The sequence below is a fragment of the Fundulus heteroclitus genome, chromosome 7 (assembly GCF_011125445.2).
Source record: "Fundulus heteroclitus isolate FHET01 chromosome 7, MU-UCD_Fhet_4.1, whole genome shotgun sequence".
Lineage (NCBI taxonomy): Eukaryota > Metazoa > Chordata > Actinopteri > Cyprinodontiformes > Fundulidae > Fundulus > Fundulus heteroclitus.
In genome coordinates this window covers 9,001,571-9,011,930 of record NC_046367.1, presented here as the reverse complement: position 1 = coordinate 9,011,930, position 10,360 = coordinate 9,001,571, and the positions used below count along the sequence as shown (strand labels likewise).

General features: G+C 44.9%; 1 protein-coding gene across 15 annotated transcripts in view; it reads right to left on the bottom strand.

The window, feature by feature from the left end:
* Nucleotides 1–209: 209 nt before the first annotated feature.
* Nucleotides 210–10,360, bottom strand: part of caska (calcium/calmodulin-dependent serine protein kinase a) — a 200,182-nt gene continuing 190,031 nt past the window's right edge. For 6 of the 15 annotated variants that reach the window (XM_036138860.1, XM_036138866.1, XM_036138862.1 and 3 more), the window contains 6 exons: nt 5,467–5,547; nt 5,312–5,392; nt 5,019–5,221; nt 4,699–4,782; nt 2,776–2,802; nt 210–1,394 (listed from right to left, as the gene is read on the bottom strand). In XM_036138860.1, the coding sequence (XP_035994753.1) occupies nt 1,218–1,394; nt 2,776–2,802; nt 4,699–4,782; nt 5,019–5,221; nt 5,312–5,392; nt 5,467–5,547 (653 nt within the window). In that variant the 3' untranslated portion in view covers nt 210–1,217. The remainder of the gene's footprint in view (nt 1,395–2,775; nt 2,803–4,698; nt 4,783–5,018; nt 5,222–5,311; nt 5,393–5,466; nt 5,548–10,360) is intronic. The other 9 variants (XM_036138863.1, XM_036138865.1, XM_036138871.1 and 6 more) reach the window with 3 other exon arrangements.

Here is a 10,360-nt window from a genome sequence, read left to right as displayed (position 1 = left end):
GTCAGTCTGTCGTATTCACATGTGGAGGTATTCTGCCTCGGTCCTCCTTCAGAAAGCCAAGCGCCTCTCAGTCCCACTTTGGTAACTAAATTCAGGTGTTTTTCTTTTTTTTCTGTTGAATTTAAACTCAACCTCACATTTCTGAGCTGGCGAACGAGACACCAGAGACAATTCTTCCCGTTTGTGTACAACGAATCAAAAAATAGAGAAACAAATCAAGACTTTTATTAGATTTTCTTTTCTTACAAACACATCTCACATATATTGGTTGATCTCTTTATAAATCTGTGGTTTAGAAATGTCGCCCGAAACCCGAGGGATGTGCATAGGCGTCCAGTCAACGTCCAGCTCTGTCATGGTCCAGTTTTTTTTGTCTTTCTCCTTCTTCAGGTGGAGTTCAGTTTTTTAACAGCGGGAATGTTGTTTTTCTCTATCTTTTTTTTTTTTTTTAGTCGTCTTTTGTTTGGTGGAGCTTCACAGAGGGACACGGGGAACACTGACTGGCTGACAGCATGGAAGCTCAAAAATGTCCACATGCATGATAACCTCACTCTAATCTCTGAAACACTTGTGGATTCATTTAGAAGAGACAGTACCAGGTAGATGCACGGGCGTGGCCACGCTGGAACCGCACTCAGTGCCTACATTAAGGCCGATGAGGGGATGGCGCTCGGATCAGAACCGGACCAATGACCTGGGGCTGCGGATGAGATCTACAGATGAGAGGACACTGCAGGGTGCTTGTGTGCTTTTTAATGTGGTCTCCTGATAAGGTGCCCGCTGCCAGCGTCTCTACATGAGGTGGTTTACAGCACGGGACGACAGTGGGATGGGAGCTCTGGAGGTCAAGCAGTTCACCAACATGAGAGGAACAGGAACACAGTACTGTCTCTTTAAAACAAAACATAAACAAAGATTTAGCCTCCTAGCTAGTACAGACATGACAATATTCACGTATTGTTTACTCTGTTTTTATACAAGACTGCGACCGGGGCCGAATGCAAGGGGTCCGACTCTGCACCACCCTCTGGGGGGGTTTCAGGTGAGTTCTGCGGTTGCTTTCACAGTACGCTGAAGGGGGTCTTAGATCGTGAGTAGCAAGGAGCTCATTCCTCAGTCCAAACCGTTTTTTTTTTTATTCCTAGATTCTGTCTGCTGACGAGGACATGGCGAGAGCAGCCGAGGTGCCGCCGGCGCCGGAGGGGAGATGATACACGTCAGTAGACCCAGGACACTGGAACCCACTGGCTGGTGGTGCACACCTGGTCCATGGACTCCTCCAGGTGCCTGATGGTCTCGTCGATCTCATTGTTGATGATGGTCATGTCGAAGTAGTGGGCGTAGGTCTTCTGCAGGATCTCCGACTCCTTCTGCAGCCGCTGCAGGGACTCATCCTGGAGGAAGAGGAGGGAAACAGGAACGTGAAAGGGATGAAGACGGGTACGAGGACTCCACACACAGTGCCCTGCAACAGGCCGACGCATTAACCTTCTTTGGTTTTGTCACATTACTATCCCAGCTTAGATGCGTGTCGTTGGGATTCATGTGTTAGAACAACACAAACTAGTGCATAATTGTTAAAACATCCAAGGAAGTAGCTGTTAACGGTACATTTGTATTTAGCCCCATAACCCGTACTTCATGAGCACAGGTCTGAACATAGACTAAATGGAGTGCTTCTCCTTTCAGCTCAGCGTCTCTTCACCGATCAGTGAAGCGTAGGCCTTACTGCTGCAGCCGCACCCATCCCTCTGTCTGCTCCGTCTGTCTGCTATAATAGTGGAAGACGTAACCTGGCAACAGATTGGGCCACCTGAGCGTCAGATCTCTGCAGCTCCTGCCATGGGCGTCTTGGCTGCTTCTCTGATTAATGCTCTCCTGCCTGCCTGTCGCTTTAGAAGGACGGCCGTGTCTGGCCGAGCTCTTTGCATTTTTACAGGCTGGATTGAGCCTGGAGAGGTTCAGAGCTCGATGTATTTTCTTTTTGACTTCTCCAGTTTCCTGGCTGACCCGCCTGCACTGCATAAAGAGAACTAAAAGTAAGTGAAAATTTCTTGAAATTAGTGTCTTTTTCCTTGATTAGAGGAGCTAAATAAGACTATTTGCCAATGGAATGAGTATTTTTACCCCTAAAATAAGATAACTAGATATCCTGCACTTGAAATAAGACGATGGAGATGAATTGTTCCTATTTTAAATGCAAACATCTTATTCCATTGGCAAATAGTCTTATTTACCTGCTCTAATCAAGGAAAAATACGCTACTTTCAAGAAAATTTCACTTACTTTTAGTTCCCTTTTTGCAGTGTGCTGTTTGTCTTGGTCTTCATGAAGCTGGTTATGTTCTCTAACAAACCTCTGACACCTACAATGAACCACCAGATTTCCACTGAGGTCAAATTAAAGGGCAGACTTTATATTTTCTAAATAGACAACTTTGAAGGCAGGTAGTTGGATATTTATTAATGGGTGCCAGAGTAAAGGGGGCTAAATACAAATCAATGCCACACGTTTCAGATTTGTACTTGTCAAATAAAATGAAAGCTGTAAATGATTTCCCTTCCACTTCAGGTTTTACTGTTTATTCAAAACTCCACTGCCCTGTCTGTGGCTGGTAAAGCGGCTGCTGAGCTCAGTGAGCAGGCTCCTTTACAAAGGATGAAAGCCAAAGGGGACACACACTAAGGCTCTTCCCACTACAGCTAAACAGGCAGACACACACATATGGTTTAAAAATACCACTCGGCAGTCTCTGTCCTTCCAGAGATTACTTACTGGCAGTGTTCGACACCACCGGGGCGCCTGTGGTGAGTGCCAAAGAAAACAAAAAACCCCGGCATGCAGCATGCAGAAATAAAAGACAAGAGGAAGGAGAGAGACAGGAACGTGAGAGGCTGCAGGATCACATGCAGAGTTTGATGGAGAAGCTTTACATGCATGGACGGAAGGTTTTACAGGGACACCAGCGTTCTGTCTGCGACTTTAGGAACATTTTTAGATTTTTTAACAATGCAACATAATCGGCTTTGCAGCATTTTGTAAGCAGACACATGAAGTTTGTGTGAAGAATGAATATTTTCCTTGTTGATTCATCTTCATGACTTCTCTCTGTCAGATCCTGACTGGTGGCGACTCATGCTTGAATTCTTGGGGCTTTGAGTTGCTGGATCGCGTTTCTCCACCAGCTGACTGACCACATTTTACCAGGAGAGTTAAGGTCTTGGTTCTTGGCCCCAAGATTTTAGAGTTTCTTTGAGCTGCACACTTCTCACTTTTTCTATCACCTTTGTGCTGGAAAATGCTGGAAAAGCTGTGGCCAAATCTCTGAAAACTGCTCTTTTGAGGATCTTCCTAGCCCACTCTTCGTTAATAGCAGAGTTCTTGGCTTTAACCCGATCTCTCGGATGAGCAGCAACCGCACGCAAGGCCCGGATCAGGTTGCTTCGCTTTTGGCCCCGCACGGGGCTGATGGGAGCTCTCACATTTTCTCCCCCCGACGAATGATTTTCCAGATGTCCCAAACTTTCAGAAGAAGGATTCAGAGAAAATAACAGTGTACGCGTCTTCTGATGTCCATCCACGCCCTTCCTGCAGCGTTCCAGTCAGTCCTGGACGTTTCTCTTGGAAGCTGTTTCTGTGCCGTGTGTCTTGTCACTAAGAGGTCGTGCATTCCCCTCACACCCATCTGTGGCTGATATTAAGCAAGCTCTGCACTGGTGGCAACACAGAGAGAGTAACTGTGTTTCTATTCAATGTCTTGATGCTTCTTCACTGCAGCTGGACTTCTCATACTGAATACCTTGATGATCCAGGAAAAAAAGTGTTCCTTCAGATCTGATATTGTGAGCAGCAGTTTCCTCCCACGTGACGCCGAGATGATGGCTGAACGCTTTTCACTAGCGATAACAAACGCTAACTCAAGAAAAAAATGAAATCCATTTTAGAGCAGTCTGCTAATTAGACTGAGGGATTTTATAGCTTTACATGTGCAGACGACATGACGACACTGACACGACGCTAGCGGAGCCACTCGTCAGTGCAAGGATAAACACACGGTGACATGCCGTGCAGCACAGCACAAGTTTTAGGGCAATAATTTACCACGGATCCCATCACAGTAAATCTGGAACAACGGGAAGCCTTAAAGGTTGCAGAACGTTTGTGTCGCTGTGAAACGTGTCGGCCAGAAGTGCAAATGGTAAAGTTTCTACACAGCAGTGTGAATCAGGTGGAGTAAAACACTGAACTGTAACAGTGAAAAAAAGCCTTTGGTTTTAGAGACGATGTGGAAGAACATTTCTGACCATTTTTAAAGAAATAATGTTTAATATAATGATGAGGAATGTTTTAAAGTTCATGAAAAGAACAAATAGAATGGACATTAGTATGGGACAAAGAATCCACTGTACTGTGATCGAATCAATGCGGTCACCTTGGCTTCCTTAGCTTAAATTGGGCTTAAATTGCAGGAAACTGGACTTAGAATGTGCCTAGGAGGATGGGCCTCCATGTCCTTTACAAACAACAGTATGAGCCTCCAGAACTGACAAAGACTCCTGGACAGGTGTCGAGACGTTTTTAGAAAGAACTGAGCTCTGATTTAAGTCCGGTTGCCTCTGATTTAAGCCTGTTTGCCTTCATCATATAAAGGAGCTGGAGTGAACTGAATGACTGGTTGATGTGTTCGTGTGTCCTCACCTCATTGATGCCTGGTGTGATAGTTGGGGCTGCGATGAAGACGACATACGGGGCGAACTCCGCCGTCCGCAGGACCTTCAGGGCCTGAAACAAGCCGCGTGTTAGTGGTCAATCAGAGCGGAGATACAGGAAGCAAGCATGTTTTCTATCCTTATTGAGACATCATATCAGCAGCCTCAAACTCCACTTACCCTAAACTAAACTTAACTCCCCCAGGCCCTAAATATGGTACAGCACTGTCTTAGGACCAGGCCTTTTACCCATAAAGCCTTTAGAAAAGGTCCTGTATAGGTAACATGAACAAGTACACACACACACACCTGAGGTTCAACATCTAATATAGCCACGAATCCTTGCTGGTGGATCTTGCGAATGGTCTCCAGCCGCGTGCCGTACATGGCGTCCTCGTGGCTGCCGTACTCCAGGTACTCGTTGTTGCTGATGTCCTGCATCATCTGGTCATGAGACACGAAGTAGTAGTTCTTCCCGTTCTCCTCGTCCTTCTTTGGAGGTCTGGTTGTGTCTGCAGGGAGAGAGAGAGAGTCACAGGAACAGGAAGTGAGGACTGCCACTTCCTGGCACGTGTGGTAGATGCTGCGAGCTGTCATCTTACGTGGGATAGGGTAGGCGAATCTGTCAGGGTGCTTGGTTATGAGTGTGTTCTTGATGTGTCTTCTGCCCACTCCATGAGCTCCTGAGAGAGAAACGTAGAGTTAGATCAGAAGTGTTTTTGTGTTTTTCTTGGAGTCCCTGGTTGGTTTCACTTACCTAACAAAACTAGTGTTTTCCTCTTGAAAGCAGGAAGCTTCACAACCTCCTCATATGTGACGAGGTCTAGTTGATCAAAAACTGGAGGTGACAGAAGGAGAGCGTGTGAGCAGAGGTGGAGCACAGGGGCGAGGGGAGAAGCCTGGGGACATCTGCTAACTATGTGGTGAAGAACAGACGTAAACGGTGAGAGGTGATGACTGGGGTTGGGTTCCCATAGTAACACCTGCTGCTTCGGTAGCATGGAAAGATCTGCAGAGCTGCTCTTTTAGAGACGTTCTCCATACATGTTGGATTACAGAAAGAGGTTATGATGGAAGCTTGAAGTAAACACTTTGACAACTCAAACTAGCAGCGACCAGAGTTTAGTCTCCACTCGGGATGTCTCCATCTGATCCCAGCCATCACCTGGACCAAATTTGTACTCAGCTTACACGAAAATCCGGGCAGCTGGAGCTGTCTCCGGGCAAATGTGACGTCATTTGCGAAAGCCCTCTTTTAACAGAGGAATCATTTAGTGTGTTATTTTACTAGACTTTAAGTTGGCTATGTTTTCAAGCATTTACATGATATTGCTTTTAAAATTCATGTAATCAGTACCAGGAACAAAAAAGCTTCCATGGAGACATTCCTGATTTCCACCATGAATTCCTTAGTTTTGTGTATAAAAACACAGAGTAGACCTCATATTAGAGGTCAACATCAATCCAGCATGCTTTTTGAGACACACCATTATAGACAGTGGCGCCTATTGGTGTGGAAAATGTTATTAAGTATAATTCTAGAAGTGAAGATGAGACTAAAATGTTATTACGTGTGGCATTGCTGTAGAGGAGGACAGAAAGAAAAATAACAGCTAAAAGTGAACCTCTGCTTCATGTTTATATACATGCAAGCTTTTCACTGTAGCACAGCTAGCTGAAACAGGAAGATAGAAGAGTAGCAGGGTCATATTCCAACAAGCCACCTAAACAACTGTGACCCGTAGGATCATTTTGGATCCATGTTTTGTGTTGTTCACTGTGTGTTTTGCTATGTGGCAGTCATTCAGGGCAGAGATGTTCCCCATCATTCTCTTTAGGCTCCATCATTTTTGCAAAGAATCCTAAAGAAAACTGAGCCGCGCTTTGAAGAGTAAATGTAATAAGAAGCAGCGGGGTAGTTGGAGCGTTTTCTTTGCATTTCATGCAATTTTTTAACAGTTTCCACAACATAATGATATTAATGGATGACTGGGATATTTTTATTTGTTGCACCAAAAATATTTTCTGTTTTAAAATTTAATAGGAATACATTTGTTCTTCTATTCTTACACCAGCATTTTAGAAGGTGTCATGTACAAGTCATTATATACATTTTATTTAGTAGGAGCAGGGGCAGAAACCCCTCCATGGATTGAGAGGTTGCTGATTTAGGCAGATAATTATCGCAGGGAATTAGCAGAGTAGTTTTTAATATTGGTGTTGCCAAGGTGATCAGTTTAATAGCCACCATGATGAAGGTTCCTCTAATAATCAGAATCAGAAATACTTTAATAATCCCAGAGGGAAATTACAGTGACTGATATGTTGCCAAGAAAATCTATGAATGCTAAACTAAGACCAGCCATTTAAGGACATATGGATGGGAAACGTTTTCTTTCTGCGCTCCAATCGACGTTTTAAACATTTGTACAAAACTGACAGCCTTCTCTGGAAAAGTAACTTTACACGCGCCTGAGGGGATTAAATTCTCACAGACGCTCCCTCAGTTCCAGCTCAGAGACTCTCTGATTGCAGCTTTGTATAGAATAATATCTGTGGAGATTGTCAGATTTCTCTGGACCAGATGTTACCGAACCACAACCCCAGAAATGGCAGAAGAGCCAGGATGCTCTGTGTGGCGCCACTGATTATGTAAAGGGATTATTTTCCGCGTTTAAGTTGGCCGAAACCTCTAAAACGCCCCGTTAGTCATTTAGAACATATTCTCACAGCAGCTTTTTGTGCATTTTCTGAAAACTAGTGGACGTTCCGGGAGTCGGGTCTGTGCGAGCTAAAGACCAGCATTCAACCAGCATCCTGCACACTGTTGGTAACATGCACACAGCCTAGATTTCAGAAACAGATCAGCAGTCATGTAAGGAGAAAGTCGCTCAGATGCTGCATGTTGGTGGAAGTAGAGTTTAAATTACATCAACGCTCCAGTCAGGGTTTTACATTCACCTGTAATCGGTTGCAGTGGCATTTAATGATTTATTTCAACTTTCTTTACTAGAGTGCATGATTGTTTAACTTACAAGTATAGTGATTTTTAAAAACAAGAACAGGTTCAAACATATGCATGCACCACAATAATATTTGGATAAATCTATGTTTAGTGAAACCATGTTTTTCTTCATAGTCATAAGCAACAGTTTCTGGCATCATTCTGGCTGCAGGAGTTGCCGACTGTCCACGGGAAAGTAGGTTTTCCATCAACACGGACAGGAAGGGTTACCTGACTCCGCCAGATGGATTTGCTCCGCATATCCATCTGGAAACCTTCCGTTGAAGTAATTTTGGGAAGGGGCCAAAATACTGGTTAGCTGATTGGCCTATGTTGGTGATAGACGGGCCAAATAAACCAATCAGATCAACGAAGCATATGACGTACTCGTCAACATGCTTCGTTGTCGCTCTGTTACGAGCGATGACCAAAACACAACCACAAGCCAAGCTACTCTTGCTGCTGCAGGTAAAGGCTCGTTAGCTCAGCAAAGAAATACTCTGTAATTCCGATAAAACTTGCTCGATAGCCACGCTAACGCTAGTTTCATCGGCTGAAGCCGCCATGTTCTTTAGACTGAACTGACGCGCTTCCCGTTGCGTCACACCTCAACCCGCCTCAAAGCCAACGCTGATTGGACGTTCGTTTGGTGAACGGCTCCAAATTTTCTTTAACGGAAAGTAGCCAGACTGATCTGCGAGTGAAACCTTGAAAGCTCGCGAGATCAGGATGGTCTCACGAGGCTACAGGAAGGGCACTGCAGCATCTGCTTCTGAACCAACACCTATTCAATTCGACTGAAGTCTGCAGCTGCACTCATGAACGACTCCGACGTTTTGTGGTGAAAAGAATTTGGGGTGAGTCGAGGCTTTCAGGGAGAAAAACACTGCACCAAGTGTCAAATACGCCGATGGCAGCGTAATGCTGAGGATGGGCTATGCTGCCGTGGCTATGGATGCAAAAACAGTTTTAAAACGATTGAAGTCGAATGTTGCAGTCATCCAAAAAAAAAAATAATGATTAAAGGCCAAAACATAATCTAAAACTGATGCTGCAGATGAGTGGACGTACACTTCTGAGCAGAACTGTGGATTGTTGCTCTAAAGGCTGTTTACAACGAAGATCAATATGCAGTTTGTGATGATTAAAGGTTGCTCCTAATCTATAGGAAAAGAAGCATTGTTTGGACCTGGAGTTCCATTATTGTGCTACTTCTTCCTTACTTGACCAAATCCAGAGCAGTTCACACAAGACCTACAGCACAATTTGGTTTTTTACAAGACAGTGTGCAGGAGCCTCTAACTATCTCCACGTACAAAGAAAATGCAAGCTTTTGATTTCATTTACACAAACAAGTGGTTTAAAGTCTTTGCGGCGCTCAATCATTTCTGGAGACAAACAGAACCCAGAATAAACGGGGGAAACTGCGCGCTATCTGTGCTGCAGAGCGTGGCGTAAAAGCAGAGCTGCTCCCTGTACAGCGTGTTCCCAGCATCTGAAACAGGAACCCGTGTGCCGCCGCCACCCGAGGCCGCTGACAGGTGAAATACAATACCCACAAGTCACTGGGTTCTTGGCTGCAGCTGCTGCCGATCAGCGACGCAGTGCGCACAGAGCCGATGGCTGACGTCAGAGGGTGCGGCGCGCGTTAGCCATGGGGGAGAAAAGTGTGTCGGGGTTGGAAAACATGTCCCAGAGTGCCTCGGGGACACGGGTTACCGCACGCTGCAGCGGCTCAGCTTTGTCTCGGGACGCTGTTGTTGCACACGAACAACAGAAAGTAAAAGGGAAACGCCGGCAGTGCTCAGAAGGAGATGGGAGAAGAGAGAGGGAGGAGGAGGAGCTGGAGCGGTTACTGGTTGTTACTTACATGCAGAGAGGCCGGTCGGAGGCAGAAAGCAAGAGAGATCAACAGGAGGGGTCATAACATGTTGGCTTACAGCAGCAAAACGACAACAATGTTACACAGCAAGTGGACAGCGGCACAGAAACAGGGAGGATACGGTGCTGGCCAATTATTTACTGGTAAAAATGAGTCAAAAGCCTGAAATCAATTCAGCTTTTACTGCAGCAGAATAATCCCACGCTGAAAAACTGAAGGAAAAAAAACTACCTTTAATTTATATGCAGCTACAGGTTTTAAGAAACTGTTGGTTTTCTCTCCCACAGTCACACCAGAAACATGTGAGGTTTGCTGAACTTTACTGGGAGCCTTTAACTGGACCTGGCAGCTCAGATCCAGCTTAGATTCTGATTCTCAGATACAAGCTTGAAGGTTTGGCGAGGAGCAGAGGCTGGATGTGGAAAAATCACTGCATGCTTTCAAAGCATAGTGATGCTGTGGGCCTGATTTTCCTCTAATACTCCTGAAACCTTGATAAAATTAGTGAAAATGTGCTGGACTGGACGACTGGACTCAAACTGGGTCTTAATTGGCTCTTCTACAGCCATGTGAGAGCTAAATCCTATAGACCTGTGGCTGAGCTGAGGAGAGGGGAGCCTTAGAGAGAAACCAGGACCGTGGATGATCTACAGCAGACTCCTCATACTGATCATATTTTTTAAACAGCCTTTTGTACTGTTTTATATATATATATATATATATATATATATATATATATATATATATATATATATATATATATAT